General features: G+C 38.4%; 1 protein-coding gene and 1 long non-coding RNA gene across 3 annotated transcripts in view; one reads left to right on the top strand and one right to left on the bottom strand.

Annotated features, from left to right (window-relative positions):
• arhgap20b (Rho GTPase activating protein 20b) overlaps window positions 1-20097 on the bottom strand; it is a 79904-nt gene extending 59807 nt beyond the window's left edge. The window contains exons 1-6 of one of the 2 annotated variants that reach the window (XM_048187321.1): window positions 20072-20097; window positions 19800-19912; window positions 11717-11845; window positions 10413-10480; window positions 2102-2239; window positions 1855-2001 (exon numbers count right to left, since the gene is read on the bottom strand). In XM_048187321.1, the coding sequence (XP_048043278.1) occupies window positions 1855-2001; window positions 2102-2239; window positions 10413-10480; window positions 11717-11806 (443 nt within the window). In that variant the 5' untranslated portion in view covers window positions 11807-11845; window positions 19800-19912; window positions 20072-20097. Of the gene's footprint in view, window positions 1-1854; window positions 2002-2101; window positions 2240-10412; window positions 10481-11716; window positions 11846-12009; window positions 14130-19799; window positions 19913-20071 lie in introns of those variants that run through there. The other variant, XM_048187320.1, reaches the window with a different exon arrangement.
• On the top strand, window positions 19759-21237 carry LOC125266550. Its single transcript, XR_007184505.1, has 2 exons — window positions 19759-19889; window positions 20279-21237. It is a non-coding gene; the product is annotated as an uncharacterized LOC125266550 (long non-coding RNA).
• The last annotated feature ends 378 nt before the right edge of the window (window positions 21238-21615 follow it).

Here is a 21615-nt window from a genome sequence, read left to right as displayed (position 1 = left end):
GCCCGCTCCAGTATCTCCAGAGCCCGCTCCAGTATCTCCAGAGCCCGCTTCAGTATCTCCAGAGCCCGCTCCAGCCCTTTCCGAGCCTGCAGCTCCAACCCTGTGCGAGCCACCAAGTGAGGTGGTCTGGCTTATAGACTTTTGGACCGAGCCAAGCTCTCCAGTCTCCGCCGAGCCAAGCTCTCCAGTCTCCGCCGAGCCAAGCTCTCCAGTCTCCGCCGAGCCAAGCTCTCCAGTCTCCGCCGAGCCAAGCTCTCCAGTCTCCGCCGAGCAAGCCGCTCCAGTCTCCGCCGAGCAAGCCGCTCCAGTCTCCGCCGAGCAAGCCGCTCCAGTCTCCGCCGAGCAAGCCGCTCCAGTCTCCGCCGAGCAAGCCGCTCCAGTCTCCGCCGAGCAAGCCGCTCCAGTCTCCGCCGAGCAAGCCGCTCCAGTCTCCGCCGAGCAAGCCGCTCCAGTCTCCGCCGAGCAAGCCGCTCCAGTCTCCGCCGAGCAAGCAGCTCCAGCCGCCGCCGAGCCCTCGGCTCCAACCTTCTCCGAGCCTGCCGCTCCAACCCTCGCCGAGCCCTCAGCTCCAAACCTCTCCGAGCCCTCAGCTCCAGCCGCCGCCGCCGAGCCCTCAGCTCCAGCCGCCGCCGCCGAGCCCTCAGCTCCAGGGGCCGCCGCCGAGCCAGCCGCTCCAGCCGCTCCAGCCGCCGCCGCCGAGCCAGCCGCTCCAACCACCGTCAAGCCCTCAGCTCCATGCTCCACCGCCCTAAGGCCCACTCCTGCCCACAGAAACAATCCCTTCCTCAGACTTTTAAAGAATCTCCTTAAATTCCCCATGTATTTTTTGGGGGGGGGCCTAGTACCCGTTCCGGTACCTGTGGGTGGGGAACTCCTGGGCGGGGGTTCTGAAGCGCCAGAGCCCACCAGGGCACCTGACCCTCCATGGCAGCCCGCTGCACCTGACCCTCCATGGCAGCCCGCTGCACCTGACCCTCCATGGCAGCCCGCTGCACCTGACCCTCCATGGCAGCCCGCTGCACCAGACCCGCCATGGCAACCCGCTGCACCTGACCCTCCATGGCAGCCCGCTGCACCTGACCCGCCATGGCTGCCCACGGCTCCAGACCCGCCATGGCTGCCCACGGCTCCAGACCCGCCATGGCTGCCCACGGCTCCAGACCCGCCATGGCTGCCCACGGCTCCAGACCCGCCATGGTTCATGGATCCACCCTGGAGACCTCCGTTCCTGTCCGATCCTCTCCCTGCACCTGCATGAGGTCTCCAGGGCGCCCGCCCCCCCTCCCGGTGTCTCCATCTACGGCGCGAGGTGGGGAGTACTGTTACAGATCCCTTGTCTTCCTGGACTCCATATCCCATGATCCTCCTGTTTCATCACCTGCACTCACTTCCCTCGTCAGCTCCTCATCATCACTCTTCACCTGCACCTGGACTCTATTGTCAGCACTCCCCATATATTGCACTCACTCCCTTCACTCCTCGTCCGTTCTCTGTTGTGTTAACGTTGTATGTTGGTGTTCCTGCCTTGTTTAAGTAAAGAACTATATGTATTGTGGAAATCCATATCTGCCTCGTCTCTCTCTACCAACACACGTAACAGTGTGGGTGTATCTCAATTGAATTTTGTTTAATTCAGAACACTTGAAACGCCTAAAGCTTTAATACATCCACTATTCAATTTTCTTCCACTGCACAACATTTCTCTTTTAAGGACTGCTGCTTCATCTCAAGATGTAAAAATCCCATACACATAACAGTTCTTAAGTGCTATTTGTTTGAATTACATACAGTGACCATATCATTCTGGTTCAGTTTGCGCATGTTTTACATTTTGAAATAGTTTTTAAAGATTACCTGAAACTGACAGCATAATTGGTGGTCGGCCATCCAATCACAAATGAGTTCTTGGAGGTAAGCTTCTTGTCTGTGATGAAATGAACACAGGATGCCAGCCATATGTCTGAGAGGCTAACACGAGCCTTCAGCTTCAGATACAGAGACCTGTAACGTAACACACACAATGCACACATGTGTACTCTTAGAGAAATTTCTTTTGTACATATTAATACACATACTCACACCCACTGAAATATTAACATACTTAGTCTTGGCGATGATAAGAGAATCTGTGAAAAGCAGCAGAAGCCTCTCTCTTGACTGCAAGCCGATGGTAAGGTGAGCATGGGCTTCCATCAACAACACTGCATTTTGGGATACATTACATGCCCCATACTCATCGCTGTAGAAGAGTGAGGAGGTTAAACTCAAAATAGACATGAGGAACATTCATTTTCATTTTCAATTTCATTAATAACCACACTGTAAAAAAATGTTTTTCCATGTTGTTCAGATAACATAATATTTTGAGTTTCCATTGATTAAACCAATCTCCTTCGCTGTATTAACAAAATTGTTTAATTTCACTGAACTCAAAATTTTAAGGGGTCAGCGAAATAAGTCAGCATATTAACTCACTTTTCACTGATTGAAGCTCTATTCTCTATAAAACTGATTAGAAAATTTCTGCAATGTACTGCAATCTGAGATTAGGTGTCCCACATTACTTGTCCTATATTAACCCAATTAACCCAAACATTATACAAGTTTGATGAGTAAGCAATAAGGAAAGAGAGGTGGCTCCCTGAGTGCCTTTAACCATTTTAGCCGTGATTGTATTCACAATACAGCACTAGCCTCAAGTACCGTATTGCTTTTATAAAATGGTTAACACACAATACAAATATTAAAACCAAAAATATTTGAAGTTAAATTTTGAAGTTAAAGTCATTAAATGCCATCCTTCTGCTAGAAAATTAATAGTCCCTGACAGTGAGAGTAAACAGCAAGAGGACATGCCTTGTCTAATGGAGCTCAAATAAATAGAGAGAATAGGAACTCATGCGCTGTGCCATTTATTATTTTAACACAATATATGTTATTTCCTCACACACACACCTTCTTATCACTCAACAAGGAAAAACTTCAATGACCCACATGAGAATGACAGGGGGAAGAGTGTGACCTCAAAATTAAAGATGAAGGTTAGGCTTTATTTTGATGGTCCACTTTAGACATTCTACAAAATCGTCCCAATTACCTTGTCCAATGTAATTCTGTCAGGACCACTATCAAATATGATGATAACTGCATAGAGTTTATATTGGCGGTATGGATCTGTTCTGGGCAGGATCGCCCTGCGCATCCATGCAGCCTAGCATGGATAAGAGCAGGGAGAGCAGCAATAAACCCCCTTAGGGTAAACAGAACAGAACCAACATATGCAGATATCATTCATGTCAATAATTTAACATGTACACATATTTCAAGAATAGACTGATTCAGGGGAATCATAAGGCCAATCCTGACTGAAGAGAGGAGGAGCTTGGGATGGAGGAGGGTAATTAGCTTCTGAGAAATGTGATAGCTGCTGATAATACGGAAGAGCTTATATATGGATGTTGTGATAGGCGTCGTATTCCTATAGGTAGACATGAGTCACCTGGGAGTCAACTGACGTGACCTGCCAGAACTGATGCTAACGCTGGATCTAATGAATTGCTGTGATGGAAAAGTTGTTTTCAGCAGCATTACTCCATTTTTCAGTCACATATGACTCTTCGATAATCATTCAAATATGCTAATTTGTTGCTCAGTTAACATTTTTGATTAATATCAATTTCGAAAACAGTTGTGCTACTTTGCATTTTTGAGAAAACAATTTTTTCAGGATTCTTTGATGAATATTAATGCACCCAAAAAGGCACTCTCAGTGGCCTTGATTTCAAATCAAAGGCCTTGATTTAAAAAACTATGATTTGAAATATTCTGATTCATATAGTACTAGCTACTTAAAGGGTTAGCACACTCAAAAATTCTGGCATTAATTACTCACCCTCATGTTGTTCAAAACCTGTAAGACCTTCGTTCATCTTTGGAAAAAACATAGATCTTTTTGATGAAATCCAGAGCTTTCTGATTTCTGATAGACTGCAATGCAATTACCACTTTCAAGGCCCAGAAAGGTAGTAAAGACATCATTAAAATAGTCCATGTGACTACAGTGGTTCAACATTATGAGCCGGTGTTCTGATGTAGAAACCGGTAGGGCTGTAGTCAAGTCCACCTTTGTCGAGTCCAAGTCAAGTCCAAGTCCAAAAGGTTCAAGTCCAAGTCAAGACCGAGTCCAAAGAGGTTCAAGTCCAAGTCAAGTCCAAGTCCAAAAGGTTCGAGTCCAAGTCAAGTCCGAGTCCAGACAGAGACAGAAAAAAAAGAATCCTCTTCAAGACCACGTACATAACTATTGATCATTTATGTGATGAGAGAGACAGCATATCTTAGATTCTAAAATAATAATTTTGCATTATTATTTTTTGCATTATTACTTGTTTTTAAATTCTCTACAACTGTGGTTCCCAAACATTTTACAGTCGGGTACACCCTGAGGCATTTAACATTCTTCTGCATACCCCTTCTCTTCCACTTAGACTGCTGCAATCACACCTTTTCCATTAAGGGACATTATTCTCCCCTTTAAACTGATTGTGCATTAAAGTGCTTTTATTTTTACCTCTATAAATACCTTTATAAAATAAATAAATGTTTTAAATTAAAAATGTCCAAAAGAGAAATAAGCAATGATGTTAAAACGTGTGATACTTTTAAATATTGAACTAAAACCGCCAGTAGGTGGCGGTAAGTCACTATCTTAATGAGTGAGTCATCGGAGTCATTTATTCATTCATTCAGTAGCGAAGCAAGTGGATGTATTTTTGAAAGGGTAATTGAATCATTGACTCTCATGGTTTTTACACAGCCACAGATTCGTTCACAAAACATCGATATGAGTCTCAGTTCTGCTGTGGCTTTTGTTTGAACTAGAGATGCGCTGATTGCAATTTTCTTGGCCAATTCCGATTTCCGATTTTTGGATAGTGTGATCTGCTGATACCTATTTTTTCCGATTCTGATTTTCTTTCTAAGAACTATAATTAACAGCATATACAAACAAAAATCTACCTTTCTTCAACGCAAAGTTTTATTTTCATAAAAAAGTAAAACTCAGTAATAAAATGAGAACAAATAAAAAAAATCCAAACAGCAAATAAATGCAATAGAAAAGAGAGTATAAGTTTTTCAGGTTAAGTAGGTTTTTATTTAGATAAGAAATACTACAGAAATTAAAGTAATCAAATGTAAAATAACACATCCACGTTGGTTACCTTAATTTCTGTATTTTTTATTGTAAATATTAAATACAGATTTATTGTTACCATTAAAGTTAAAAACGTATTCAGTCAAGAGCATAAAGTGAATTTCTTTGTCTTTTGTTCTTTAAATAACAGGACAGACAGCTGCAGGAATATTGGACTGCTGTCCCTTTAAGAGTTTATAAACGGACTCAATACTGTTACACAACATGCGTTCTCTTTCTTAGCTATATAACGATCCAAAACTGACTGTGTTTATCTGAATAATTGCCAAGACGAGCATTTTTACATAATTTTGTATGTATTTGATCTTTTAAGCGCAGTAAGCCACTCATTTTGGTAATTGTTGTGACTCTGTTTGACTTCTGTCTCTGTTTGAGACTGAGCGTGGCTTATTCGCTCCACTGATCAGTGATGATCAGTGGCGCGCGCTTTCGGCGTGAGCGCGAAACCTGCGGGAACCGGAGCGAATGAGAAGAGTGTGAGAGAGAGAGGAGGCGCCCGCGCGAGTGTGTGTCACTTCACCGTGAGAGAAGAGAGCGAGAATGCGCAGCTGACTTTATTGCCTGTGCGTCGCCGCTGGTAACAAAAAAGATCGGCTCGGAATCGGTAAGAAGTGAGACTGACCTGCTGGACTCGGTCGAGACCAACTAGAACTTTTGGCGAGACCAATGACCAAGTCCGAGACAAGTCCGAGTGCAAATACCAACGAGTCCGAGACGAGTCCGAGACAACAGAAAAACGTCTCGAGTCCGGACTCGAGTACTACAGCACTAGAAACCGGAAGCACTGCACTGTTTTTACTACGTCAACAGCATAGGAGACTGACACGGAAGAGAAGAAACTGTTGATAAAGTCATTATTTTTTTCGTTTGTTTTTGCATACAAAAAGTATTTGTGTCACTTCATAACATTAAGGTTGAACCACTGTAGTCACATTTATATTTCTACACGGCTCCCTGCAATATTCAATTCTGATTCTTCAGTCGCGCCATCTAGTGGTCTATTATTGCAAGACAACAACCGCTACAACTGATAACAGACCATAACAGACTGTCAAGTGGGTAGGGCTGGGCGATATATCGCATGCGATTGTCACGCGAATTTCGTCAGTAAAGCCGGTTCCCTGATTACCGCTAAATCGCCATCACCTGCTTTCAAATGGAGCGGCATTTAATAGACAGAGCCGTAGTTCACTGACAAGCTACGCAATATCGAGTTCATTATCGAAGGCGATTCATCTGCGATAATGAACGCGATAATTACACAGTGTAGTCTTGCATCACCCTGCAGAGGTTTCTTTTGCATAACAATCTGCTGACATTCTCTGTCAGCCTTGCCACACCCCTTGAATTCAGAATTGTGAGATAAAAACTCGCAATTGTGAGGAAAAAATAGGAAAATTCTGACTTTGTAATGTAAGACTTGATTTTCCTGCTAGACAAAAACAGAGATCAAGCATCCTGCAATAAAATAATACAACTTATCTGGACAAAAAAGATCTCAAAGAAGCAGCAAAGGATAACGCCTTGCCCTAACCCAAAAGGACAATGCCTCCCCCACCACACACAAACACACCTTCCCTTCCCCCTGACTCAAGTCACTGAAAATTCTTCAAGACATATAATGTAACTTGTGTATCTATTGTTTTTCCCTTTTTATGTTTGGTATCATTTTAAATGTCTCAGTGCGATTGGTAAAATGGTCTCAATTTCACAGCAGTCACTGGTATTATGAAGAAGATTGAAAACTAAGGAAAATTCTGTCCTCTCTTTGGGTGGTGCCTTTTGTGAAAACCCACTCCTCTTCCCCAAAAACAGGTGTTGGTGCAGTAAATATTTATAACCCTTTTGTTCTGGTCTGTATATAAGGTAAATTGCAAAGCAGTCGGGGGGATTTTCTGTAGCCAGAGGGAAAGTGTCTTCAAACACTAATCCACCACTGTGTGTATATGCATTTCAATTGATGTTATGCATTCATTATTTCTGAATTGGCTTCTAATTGTCCAACTATGAAATTGACATTTTTACTTGACAAATAAAATGTTATATTTGATTTACTCTGGATTCTTCTGAAATCATTATGGCCAGTAGATTATTGGAGTCCATCTGCGTCAGGATAGATTAAAACTAAAGGCTCAAAGAAAGGAGCATGTAGGCACATCATGAGACCTTTTGATTTTTGTCTATCAACTGGCTTAGCAAGTTGCAGTATGGTGACTAAGAAAACTGTGTTTTTGTATGAACAAGCATGTGGCGGTTCGACTCAAATGCATTTGTAAACTCTGCACCCTCTGACTAAGATCAGAACTGGCGAGTTTGTGATCGTGCAAAGAACTTAACGGCCGAATTGACTTTTCTAAGCAATATGGGTCCGTAACGAAAGAATAATTGAAAATATGAGATACCCAGAATAATTAAATATCTAAATTAACATTAACAAATGATTAATTTCTAATTGGAAACACAACCTAAGAATAAGAATCATTTGAAATTGGAGTCAGATTAAACGAGTGAAAGTAAGTGAACATTCAGAGGCGCTGAAAAGGCATACACGCGTTAACCTTCACCCAGGCCGTCGGATTCTGTTTTTGGGCCGATGGGGGGTTCCTTACAATAACACGCTTTTTTTTTTTTATTCAGTGGTGGAAACAAGCTTCCATAAAATGTCTGTTGTGAATTTACAATCCGTTTTATAATATTAAATAAGATGTACCATTTGTTGATGTAATAATGTATCATTTTGCATGTCCTTATATAAATGACATTCTGTGATGTTGGCAAGGGCTGCACTGTTTCCTTGATTTCCCCATTTACATACAAATACTGCATTTCATATAATCTGGGATTTAAACAGACTTCAGAATCTATAATATTAGGCATGTATATAATATGCAAAAATTACAAATAATGATAATCACAAACATTGATGGAATACTTCATTGCTGGAATGCCTCTATTCTAAAGAGCTCACATACAGTATATAGTGAAAGGTTTACATGAGCCAAGGTTTACTAAGTGCATAAACATTCAGAGCACATTATACATTCAGTGATATTTTTTTCAATTTTACACAGAAAGAAGTAATTTTGCTGGAGGTGGAAGTCACCCTTAAGAACCTGTGTACTTCATTGCCACAACAACAAGCTGAATATTACATTAGTGAAGAAAACACCTGTTCCTGCCTTTATATTCCTGTCTAAATGTCAAGTTTCAAGTGTATCTTCCTTTGCAATTTTTTAAAAATGAGTGATTTAAAATCAATATTAAAACTCATTCTACTGTCAGAAGAAAGACTGTCTTATAAAGTAATATATATTTATATATATATATATATATATATATATATATATATATATATATATATATATATATATATATATATATATATATATATACATATGGGAAAGGTGCTTTATAAATGTATTTATTCATTTTGTGTTGTATGTGTGAATTTTTGTAAATCAATGTCAATTTTATACAAAACTACAAAGGTATGAACACTCCATCCAAACACTTTTTGCCTGTTTTTATGCCACAGTTGTCATGCTTTCATCCACAACATGATGCTTTAGCTACAGAAAAAACCTGTAGACTTGTCTTGCATATTTCTAATTTATCTATGCTTTTCAAGAATTTTCAGATTAATAACTAATAGCTTTCTGACACTAGACACAAATAATTACAAGATTTTTTCTTTGTTGTATTTATTAATTTTCCCTTGGCATCTCGCCTTTGTTTTTCTCTCTCTCTTCTTGCTCGTAATCTGAATGACGCACTTTGCCAGCTTTCTTGTTATGTGTGTGTGTCTGTTGCATTCCTGCCTATATAAGGCAGAGTGTGTCTTCTAGCCAGTACCAAGGGATTGGTCAGATATAAGCAGTCAGTGTGGTTCAGAAACAAAATTGTGTTAAGATAATAAGACTTGTTTGGGCATTAACCTCACTTGATTTATTCTTAAAACAGGTAAAAAAAATAAAAATAAATGTAATATATATCAACAGCTCTTTTCTTATCTTATGCACTTTTGTTTCATGTATCATGAAGGATATGCAAATATTGTGTTGTGTATGCCTTTCCTTTTTATGTGGAACACAAAAGAAAATATTCTGCATAATATTGGTTTTGGTGATAATTGTATGGACAAAAAAAATAAAAATAAAAAAATGCGGTGGAGAGGGAGAGGGGAAAAATGAGACAGACTTAATCAGCAAAGATGCTTTAGACAGCATTTGTCCTTGAATTGTATTGACCAGACAGGCTAGGTACCATCAGTGTGTAGCCAGTTTAGACCAATGTCTGAAATATCTTTGATTTTCTGACTCTGCTCTTTTTGAAAGAGCCCTGAAATCAACTTTGAAGTGCCAAGTGATTATATTTGATTCAACAGACCTGACATGCGCATACACAAACAAAGAGCAACACACATTTCTCTTCATAAAAGATGCCATTTAGATTTAACTCAGCTAGATCAAATACACACACACATTTTTTTTTTTTTTTTTGTGAATTGTGGGGACATTCCATAGACGTAATGGTCTTTATACTGTACAAACCATATTTTCTATCCCCCTACACTACCCCTACCCCTAAACCTAACCATCACAGGAAACTGCACATTTTTACTTTGCCCTCAAAACTCATTCTGTATGATTTATAAGCCTTTTGAAAAATGGGGACATGGGGTAATTATGTCATTAAACAAATTTGTGTCCTGATATGTCACAGAAACGCACGCGCACACGCACACGCACACGCACACACACGCACGCACACACACACACACACACACACACACACACACACACACACACACACACACACACACACACACACGCGTTTGTTTGGCTATCTAAATGTGGAAATTCCATAGACTTCTATTGCTTTTATACAGTTATAAATATTATAACCTAATCCTAACTCTAAAAGAAAACTTTCTGCATTTTTACAATTTAACAAAAAAATTATTTACTTTATTTTTATATACCATTTTATGATTGTGGATGTCTCCAAAAGGATATTTTGGTTTCCTCTTTCAACCATAACATAACAAGAGTATGTTTGCATGTGTGTGAGGGGAAAGTGAAAATGAGACATGAGAAATAAAAAGAATATTACATTTACATTCCGTATAAATTTAAAATGCCCAATTTAAAATACTTGAATATTTATGCTTGAATATGTATGTGTGTGTGTTTACTCATACCTTTGTCTGGTTTTGCTGAAAGCTTTAACAACAGCGGTTTTTCTTCTTGGAATTGTGGACTTCATCGTCTACAAATTAAAATAACACACAATTGCACACCAATTACATATACATCACAACAAAAAGGGGTAATCAAACCCCAGAAAACTAAAGGAAACATAAAGGAGTTTGTTATCTATAGCAATCATCTATTCAGGGAAAGAAGACATTCACATCTTGTAGATAATTTCCCTTCTTTATATGACATCTGGTGTGAATACTTCTGACCTTTCCATAATTTCATAAAGGAGAGGTAGCAGAGCTTGTCATTGGATGTTTTGTCTTATTAGTTTATTTATTTGTTTGTTTGTCACAAGCTTCTTTATTAAATAAATCACAGGCAAAATTGCAAAAAAAAATTTAAAAAAAGAATGCACAATATCAGTCAGTTATTCTGGGTGACATATTAAAACATCCCTATCCAAAACTGCTAATGGAAATTCATCTGAATTCTAATGGAATCAACAAAGATTTCCACTAAGAATAAAATAAGATTATATTACACAGGACCTGACAGCATATTAGCTCACATAATATTCCATAATATATATATATATTTCCCACATAAATAATATAATGTTAATATAAAAGTGTTAAGTGTGTATAAGACATGGTATCCCAGTAAGCACACATGTGAGCAAGACCTGGAAGATTTGAAAAGCACTTCATTCTAATTGTGGCAGGGAATGTTTTGGAGACATGCTGTAAAAGAGCAGATGCTCTTGAGAAAACATCAAATTGCAGAACACAACAAACAGATGTATGGACAACAAGTACATGAAATCAGGACTGAATAAAAAAAAAGCACATTCATAGTACAAACTTTAGAAGCTTTTAACTTGAAGAAAGAATTGGTTTCGCAGCATGATGAAAAGGGAGGAAAGGTACAAATCACTGTGTGAATCTTTCAAAGTCCTGAATATGCATTCTGCACCATTGTTTAAAGCTAATATAACTAAGAAAATCAATGGCTATGAATGCTGAATATTTGCACTGAAATAGCAGCAGTTACTCCCAGAAACCAGATTTTGTTTAGATAGAGGCTTTCATATTTAGATACAACTGACCAGGGACCAGTAAATATCAATATTAAATATGAGCTAAATGCATGAACAACCACTAAACGCATAACAGGTTTAAGTCTCACATACAGCTCACTTACAGTCAGTTTGAGGTCCATTCAAGGACACCTCATGTAAATCAGCTGCTGAACTTACACACACACACACACACACACACACACACACACACATAAGTAAATTCACCTTTTCCTCCACAGGCCTGGTCACCGGTCCACTTCTGGTAGATTGAAGGTTAATGCGGTTTGAGAGCCACTGATGTGGACTCATTTTCATCCATCTCCCTCAATCATCCTCGGCAAGGCTGCTCTAAATCTTCTCGTTCACAAAAAAAGGGCATAAAACAAGTATCAATTCCAAAAGGAAAGGAGCTTGAATTGTCTTTGAGATTATGAATTTATTTTTTTATCGAAAAGGGATTTGAAATTATCATCCAGATGAGAAGTTGTCTGGAACTTGGTGTGAGGACCTTTACCTACCCAACCCATCTCATGTCCCCCCACAACTTTTTCTTTTCTCTTTAATTTTCATTACTGTTCTCTTCCTTTCACCCTCCCTCCTTGGCAAGGCTTTCTCATTTATTTCCCTGTTTTTTCTCTCTCTCTCTCTCTCTCTCTCTGTCCCATTCCATCACACACATTCTTTTGGTCTCACTCTCTAAATATGGACATGGAGATTCAGTGTTTCACATTCACTAAAGTTCCAAGGCCCCCCACTGGATGTTATTGTCATTACAGTAGCTATTAAATTTAAGTGCATTTAAAATGTTTCTTTGAAACAGCCTATAGTCCAGCTTCACACTGAACATTCATTGTAGAACCAATGGCCACATCTCAAATGCAGTTCCACGGTTCATGGGCTAATTGGTGAACAAATCCGAGCAAACAGCTGCTAAATTATTCAGCTTTTGAACTGGATTCTGCAAGCAGCAATTACATTTTTTAAAAAGTTAGAGGAAATAATAAAAACCCTTTTCAAACCGCATTTATAATTTTTTTAATCATGTGTCATCAGCTCTGCAGATGAAACTCCACCCACTGATGTGATAGAGCTGTCTGAAAAAGGTCTGAGTCACACATGAGGCTTTTATCAGGTTGCCTCCATCTTCTTACTGCTTCCCTCGCAAGATACAGCTCTTTATCTGCATGTGTACATGAACATAGCCAAAATATACTCTTTTCAATTTTTATATTTATTTAGCCAAGTTGTTTATGTATTTATTTAGTTACTTGAAGACATCATTTATAAAGACATAATTTGTCACTGCATTAGAGTGGCCCATAGTACTTGAAACAACACTTAACCCTCATGTTGTGTTCGGGTCATTTTCACACACAGAACATTTTCACATACCCAAAAATGCTTGTTAATGTTGTTGCACTGGAGTCTAACAACTTGGTGTGAACAACTCTGTGAAAAAGAGGCTGCTTTTACACTGGCCGTTTATTTCGAAATGGGGCATATGGTTTGCATGAAAAATTGGTAATGTGAAAGCTGTCATGCCAACATTTTTGACCGGGAACCCAACAAATGTGCTTTTTTGTACAAAATTTAAAAAAAAAATCATATTCTACATAAAATCGATCAAATTATCCACAAATAATGCTTTTTTTCCATTCAAAAACTGAGGTACTTTAAGCTCAGATAAATAAGGCATATGATCAATCAGTTCCAAAAATAAATACAAAACCTGTCCTAATTTAAAGAAAACAAGCTGACAAAAAATTGAATCCAATATTAGGTGATAAGGTAGCATAACGAGAGATTTATAAGCAATTTTTTGTAAGACGGTCATTTTTGACCGGAAACATCACACGTGTTACAAGTATAATGACTCTAAAATGTGCAAATTGTATTGCATTAGACAACATATCAAACCATGTGGTATCCGCCAAAACAAATTGGCTAAGGCTTGACCTTTTCATTTTATTTTATTTTTTTATTTTTTATTTTTTTACATAAGAATGTTTTTGCACTTGCAAAAATGCACTAATAACTATCACACATCAAAAAATTAAATAAACATAAAAATAAAAAATAATTGGAAATGATCAAGTTTTTCTCTGGTTTTAGACATCAAAACATAAAACAGACTGTAAAAAAAAATGATTTTATGATATTGTTCAGTTTATTTAAAAAAAAAACACATTTTCATGTAACACCATTATATTAGGTTTCTCATTCAAACAACTGCGTTGTTTTAAACTGACTTGAAACAGTTGCGTTTTGGCTCTACTGAATATTTTCATTTTGAAAGAATGTTTCAATTAAGTAATCCAAAAATAACAACAGGGAGAGTAAATGTTGAAATGAAATGTCATTTATGCATTTTTTTATCACAATGATAAAATTAGGAGACTTGTTAATGTTTAATGTTCTTTTAGTTTTTCTTTTAGTTCTTTTAGTTTGTGGTTTCTGGTATGATAGTGTTTTTTGGGTGTTGAGGACTTGCAGAGCAAAACTGGAGTAATAGAGAAACGTGGTAAAGTAACATGGTTTGCTATTCACAGTTTTTCCTTCCATTTAAGACCTTAACCTAATAAAAGAACACAGTTTAATATTCTTTTTGTTCTCTGTGTGTGTGCTGTGTGTGTGTGTGGGTGGTTGGGGGGGGGGGGGGCATCTTTGTAAGTGCAAGGGACTGGTACACAGCTAGAAGAATTGCCAGAGCTAAAGTTAATACTCCTTTACCTAACCCCATGAAGATTAAAAAGCACTCAACTTGCAACAAGTTCAAATTTAGATTTCATTCTTCTTTCTACCTTCATTGTGGTATTATAAAGCTCAGCTTTGTACTAATAAATTCATGCAGAAGAGGCTGATGAAAACACTTGCTTAAGGCACATGCTGAAGAAACAAAGCCAACTTCTCCTTTAAGACAAACTGAATATCAGAACTTCCCCTTTAAGAGAAGGGCCGCAAATTTAGCCAGTTAAGTGTTGAAATGATGATTGCACACACATCTGATTATTTACAGAGATATCGAAGCTCACCCACCCTGCACACGTCCACATGTACACACTCAAACACAAACATATTTACACACAACCTAACAATGAGCAAGAGAACCCTATGCTTTTCTCCACAGTAAGTTATAACCAAGTATTGACAAACAATCACACATAGTGTACATTGTTTAAATATAACCTAAAAACATGCTCAACTGCACAGACACTTAAAGGCATAAGTTGTACACATTCATGCACTGACCAGACCGGACACACACAATAATACTTAAAACAGGTAGCAAAAGAGACATTATGAATACATTCAAAATAACGTAAGCTAACTGAATATGTGTTTATTTTTATATTTGATGCTTTTATAGGAGCAGATAAGAACATTTATAAGTCTGTGTGTGCGTGTGAGAGTGTGATATGAGTGTAAGTGAGTCATCATGACTGGTGTGGTTAGAACACTTTGCTGATCTCTATCTCCTAGTCACACCGAAAAGCTGCAGTGAAGATCTGATCCAAACTAGAACCAAAACCAGCACAGACTAAACCCAAATCCAACAATACCAAGCATCTGAATAAATATAAGCCTTAAAATAACTTCTTTCTCTCTTTTTCTAATGCCTGCTATTTTGGCCACTGCAGCAAACTGCATGACAAGCAGAAAAAACAGAAAAGAGGTGTCTCTTCGAAGGAAGCATCTTTTTCTATAGGGTTGTGAAGGTGTAACTGAAGTTTCTCTCTCTCTCGTTCTTTCTCAAACACACTCTGAGAATCAGGCCTTAAATGTTGCTGTCAGCTGCAGTGTGGAGGGTGGAGGCTGCTGAGCGGCTATGATCATGAGTCAGAGATCACTGAGCACAGGCTTAATGAGGAACAGAAAAAAAGACTTTCATGTAAACTGTTCCAATCCATACATATTGTTATCTGTTTCCATAGACATAAAAATGTAGATTATGAATGAGTCATGCCGCACATGTTTGCATGGTTGTTTCTCCATCAATTTTTTTTTTTTGTGCTCTAAAGCTCAAAATATGAATGCAACTGCACATTAACATGATTGCCGTCCTCCTTTTGACACACAATTACAATACACGCATGCCCTCGATAACACACTTCTTCCTAGAACTGGATTACCATAATTACTAGTCTCATCATGCTCATTTTCTGTACCCTTTTTTTTCCATCAAGTGAAAATTTCACTTGAAAATAAAAAAAAAAAATCGAATGAATTGCAGACGACCCTGTGCAACTACATTGCAAGATGTTCACTGCCACAGTAGCCAGAGCTATCACTTAAATTCATGTAACCTGGAACAAAATAATTGGTGGATCCCCCTTTTGTGCCAAATGAGATGGCTGTGATGACCTTAGTGGGACCACCTCATCAACACAAGACAGTGGCTTTACCAACTAGATTAGAACATTTCAAAAGTAAACCATTTTAAACGTAAGTGTGCTGTATAATCCATGTTGTTTAACGCTATCACTCAAGCACATCTTAAACTGACAGTCTTCACAGTCTTGTCCTCTGTAGCAACAGCAGGAGGAAAATGAGGAAGTCTCAATGTTTTTGCATGTCATTATCTTCATATTGTAAGTCGTATGTAACAAATGTAATTGGAATTGTGTTAATGTAAACCTAAAGCACTTTATTCATAATAAAATATTCACCAACATGAGTGAACATTTGAGACCCTTGCAATATGCTAAAAAAAACCTGACAAGCATATCTGTTTTTGACACTGTTCTTGTCATTGCAAGCGGCATCAATCTCGCAATGGAGATGCAAGCTTTTTGTCTCAGCTACTTGAGGCAGACACTCAAGCTGTTGTCGGACCACAGATGCTGCATGCTGTGCGGTGAGTCATCTACATATTGGAAACGTTTGGAAATACTAAACACTTAGTTCACAAAATCTCCAACAATACCCTTAGCTCATCACTGAGGTAGTACACTCAAAGTGTACCTGAAGTGAAGTAACGTGGCCAAGTATGGTGACCCATACTCAGAATTTGTGCTCTGCATTTAACCCATCCAAGTGCACACACACAGCAGTGAACACACACACACCGTGAACACACACCCGGAGCAGTGGGCAGCCATTGCTGCGGCGCCCGGGGAGCAGTTGGGGGTACGGTGCCTTGCTCAAGGGTCACACCTCAGTCATGGTATTGAGGGTGGAGAGAGCGCTGGATATTCACTCCCCTCACCGACAATCCCTGCAGGACCTGAGACTCGAACCCATGACCTTAAGGTTACAAGTCCGACTCTCTATCCATTAGGCCACGACTGCCCCACAACTGTTACTCCAGACTGGTTTATGCTGGTTAGAGCTGGTATAGTGCTGTACAACACTATATTCAAGTGTATAGACATGCTGTTTGCAAAGCAAAACTGAGCTGGTGTAGCTAGCCAAGCACTCCAGCATCCCATGCTGGTCCCAGCATGCAAAACATACCTTATGCTGGCAATGCTGGATTTTTCAGAAGGGTCTGCAAACACACTCAAAAGTTTTAACCAGCAGGTGTTTAAGTAACTACACTTTTAGCATACAATTAAAGTAACTTACAGTACACATATTACTGGAACAACCTCCAGTTAAGTGTCTTTCTCAAGGACACAACCAGGATTTGAAATCAATTTTTCCACACACTAGCCAATTTGGCTACTTAATTTTTAATTTATCAGCCATTCAGAACTTCTACTAGCCAAAACAAAAATATAAGATATAAACCAGATTTAAAAATAAATTCTGATTATGAATAACTGAATTGCTTTAAATTATTGTTTATGGATATCACAGAAATTAATTAGCCATAAAGTGATTCGCAAAATTCTGTGACTTCTCTTTTAAAACAGCATTTATTTCATTGTAAATTCCAAAAGTAACTTGCTACAAAATTGATGCTTAATGGTAAGCATGCTGAGGATTAGTGTACCGGCTCTCAATTCATAAAATGATCAGTTGTTTCCTCTCATAAGTCAGAGTACTATAATGAGCTTACTGAAGAATCTCCTTCATTTACATCAGTTCAGAAAAAGTCATCCCGTTCTCACCCCCAAAATAGCCATGACATACAAAGTGACAGAACATAATCATAACCCGCCAAATTGGCTTAGTGAGTTGATAGTTGATTTTCACCCACATTTGGCAGGTTGGCAGGTGTTAATTTCAATCCCGTGACACAAAACTGATAAGGTTTTTAGCTATGTCTGTAGCAATTACCAGTTTGTTTAGCTTGCTAACTAGCAAAAACAAAATGGGTATGTGCCAACTTTGACCAGTGTGTCTGTTCTCTGACATGCATATGAATTGATCAGTTACATTTTCATAAACGCACATTACAGTAATGTTCATTAAGCTGGAGCACAAGTGACAGTAAGGCAGGGCTGGTATAAAACGCCCGGGTCAGCCAAACACTCAAGCTTGATTAGACTGAACTAGCACACAGTCAGCAGGCTAATCAACCTGTTTGAATTATCCTCAATCTCTCTAATCGTTCAATCATTCTTAATAAGGCCACAACATTATCTGCTTTCTCTCCTCGCATACATAAACAGTTGTCTGGAAATCAAATCATCAGTATTAAAGGGATAGTTCACCCAAAAAGTCTGTCATTATTTACTCACCCTCAAGTAGTTCCAAACCTGTATGAATTTCTTTGTTCTGCTGAACACAAAGAACGGGGGCAATTCTTCCCTTTAACAATGCGAATTTCTTCGCACAATTTTTAGTTCATTCATATTATTTCTGGTGAAATTTAAAAAATATTTTATAGGCTACTGATTAATTTGTGTGAATTGATCAGGCCTGCATTTCCCAAAAGCATCATAAATCTAGCCTATGAAGATCACAGAAACCTCTGGTGCCAGCTGGCTTATGATGCTCTTTTTAATTGTTTGTGAATTAATTTAGTAACTTTTCAACTTGCATTCCTGGGTTTTATGGCTTATACAACTTCAAGATGTTTTGGTATCACTGGATCTACTAGACCGTCTCCCTGATGAGAAGTTCTAGGGTTGAAACTGAGCTCCATCACACATTAGTGATCATCAGCAGTGTGAAGGCATAAAAAAGAGAAAGAGTGTGAAAACTCACTAGACCTCAGAGGATCCAACATCCCCCACCAGAAATTCACACATTACCACATGACAGCTGAGCACAAAAACACCAGACAACCACAAAAGCAGCCTGTGAAGCGTTTGGCCATTGCAAGTGGACTCTAAAAAGAGCTCAACTGCTGGCAGCACTACAGAAATGAACTTCAAACTTCACTCCCAGCCAACACAAGGGCCTGAAGACTCCGCTACGTTACAGCTCAAATTTAGCTTTTCTTTCCTTTTTTTTTACCCACTGCAGTCCACATATTGATAAAAAAAATAAAAAAAAATCTGTTGGAATGAATTGGAGTTTTTAAGTTATTTTTCCATTAGTGAGTAGAATAAATAGGAGGAAAAGCATGTTTATGTTAAGGAGAGAACTGCTAGGTTGTTTTTGTGCTGTTAAGGGCTTTAAAGTATAACTGAATCCAAAGACCTTGAACCATTTTTGATGAATGCATGACTAATGCCACTAGAAGCTGTCAGACCAGACTCTCCACACTCCACAGGAACATCAGCATATCGCATCATTGTGTTCTGCGGGCACTTTTAAATTTTAATGGTATCTATGTTTATTCACCTGACCAGAATTCCGGGAGTGATCAATAACATGCATTTGTTAGCACTTTCCTCTCCAGAAAGTGGGTATGTGCTTGTGCTTTCCTCACTAAACGAGTATGTGCTGGTGCCATACGTTGCATATACAATGCATGAATGTATCTCAAGCATAGGCATTTTTGGCAGCTTGGAGTCCAAATTGAGTCCTATATCCATTCTGTTAGCAAATCTGAGGGCATAATATGAATATGAAGGTAATATGAAGGTTTTTCTGTATTGATTTGTTTATACAGATGTTTTACCCATATTTTTACTTTACACATTGCTTTGTGTTGTGTTTAAGGGTAGAAGGAAATGAAGTAAATGTAAAAGGTACTGGTAATACAACACAATGCAACACACACAGGGCTACAGTTTGTGAAGTAATTTGGCGGGAGAGTTTGTGGCTGGTATTGCAAACTCAGAACTTTTTTTTTAACATTTCACAACTACTTTAACACAAACAGTTTTGTCTCTTAACCTCCAGATATTTCCTGCTCTATAGCCTGCGTGTTATCTTCCCCCTTTTACTTCCTCCTCATGCTGGTGGCTTATTAGTGATCACACACATTCTGTCCGCTTCACACAAACACTCATCGGCGCATGATACATACATGCTCCGGAGAGCACATCGGAGAGCATGGATGCAGTGCTGGGCCAACGCGAGGAGCCATGCAGATCCAACCACTGCAGAAGCAAGAAAGGTTTGAACATCTTCTCATCCAGACTAGAAAGATAAAACAAGAAAGTAGAATTAAAAATGGTAGAGAAGTAAAGGGAAACAAAAACACATGATGGGGAAGAAAATTTTAACTTTTTTGTAACTTTCATAGGATTTGGTCCTTTTTTTACATCCTTTTTTTAATAACTTCACTTATAATTATACCTGATATTTTGAACCGGATGGCGTTCTCCACTCAAGGATTCTCTTTTGTGTTGATTCTGAAAATTCTTTCTAAGAAATCAAGAATCATTGATTATTTAGTTAGTTCGAATACATCCGACGTACGGGCGGAGGAAGAGGGAGGAGTAAGAGAGACAGATCTTCCTGTTTTAAACATGCTTTAATATAGTTTTTTTCTCATCTCTTCAGGTCTGTCCACACATCTACCTGTCTCTCTGATCTAGACTCTTCTCTTAGAGTATTTGACAGACTGTGGTTGACACTCGATTTAAGGGGGTGTCAGTTTGTCAAATACCCCAAGAGAGGAGGCACGAGTCTCCAGAGTTCTGCGTTTGATCCTGTAACCCTCATATGTTCAACCATGTTTGCAGTATATGTGTAAATGTAGCTACTTATTGCTCATGCAAAATGTCTATGGAAAAAAAAAAAAAAAATCAAATAAGCAGGACCACAAGAAGAGTTTTCCACATGACAATTTATTCATTTATAATGTCCATATTTGTTCATTAGCTCTATATTGCTGCAATATTTCTGGGTGGGTGAACAGGTAGATTAGATACATAGATGGAAAAACAAATGCCAGAAAAGTACCATTAATGTAGTGCTGTGTGTATCAGGGATCATTATGTTATAATAAAGTACTCTTACACTCTCCACATGATTCATATAACCAGTGTTCAGCGGTCTGAGGACACTGACAGCTGCTGGTGACAGCTGAAATTTGTGTGTGTCATTATTAGTATGTGTTGTAATGCGAATAGGAGTGTGCTATCTGTATTTGTGTGAATTAAATTTAACCATGTTTTGTTTACCTTTAGTAATTCAATTCTGTGTACAGTGATTGTTTAGGATTATGAAACAATAATTACTCCTTTTAGACATGTAATTTTATCAGGTTCATGAGAAAAATACATTTGCTTTTCCAGAAAGAAACACTGGTGCTTGCAAGGCTGCATACGAATGGTTTGTTTACTGCTTGTTTTCTGAGAAGGCCAACTTTCAATTTAAATCTTGAAACTGAATTTACTTTGAATTAAGGTAGCAAATAAAAATTAGAATTTAATTGTTGAATTATTTTTGATTTAACTACAATTTACAAAGTGTAAAGGAAAGTTTGTATGTAATAAATAAAAAATGTTTAGCATTAACTGTGCTACAGTGTTGAATTTTTTAACTTGTAATTCAGTAAATTCCACTTCCTGTCATTCCAATTCAGCTTCCTGTGGGGTGAGGCTAATTCAATTCAAAGTGTAAGTCATGAATTGAAAGGGAGCCAATTCTTCTGTTCTGAATTTTGCTCAACCTATGGCGTTTTTTTTTTTTTTTTTTTTTAAATGTCAAACTCGGGCAATGAAACTCTGGCCATTCATTTATAAAAAAGTTAAAGTTATGCAAAACCAAAATATATAGTAACCTAAAATTGAAAATCAAGTTTTTAATGTTGTTCATATGTCTATCTAGTGTTTTTAACATGCTTTAAGACAAACCATGTGCAAATTCAAAATCAACGCCATTTCTGAGTATTT

Source organism: Megalobrama amblycephala, linkage group LG4 (genome assembly GCF_018812025.1).
Source record: "Megalobrama amblycephala isolate DHTTF-2021 linkage group LG4, ASM1881202v1, whole genome shotgun sequence".
Lineage (NCBI taxonomy): Eukaryota > Metazoa > Chordata > Actinopteri > Cypriniformes > Xenocyprididae > Megalobrama > Megalobrama amblycephala.
The sequence above is the reverse complement of the archived record's forward strand: the minus strand, read 5'-3'. Positions and strand labels throughout refer to the sequence as shown.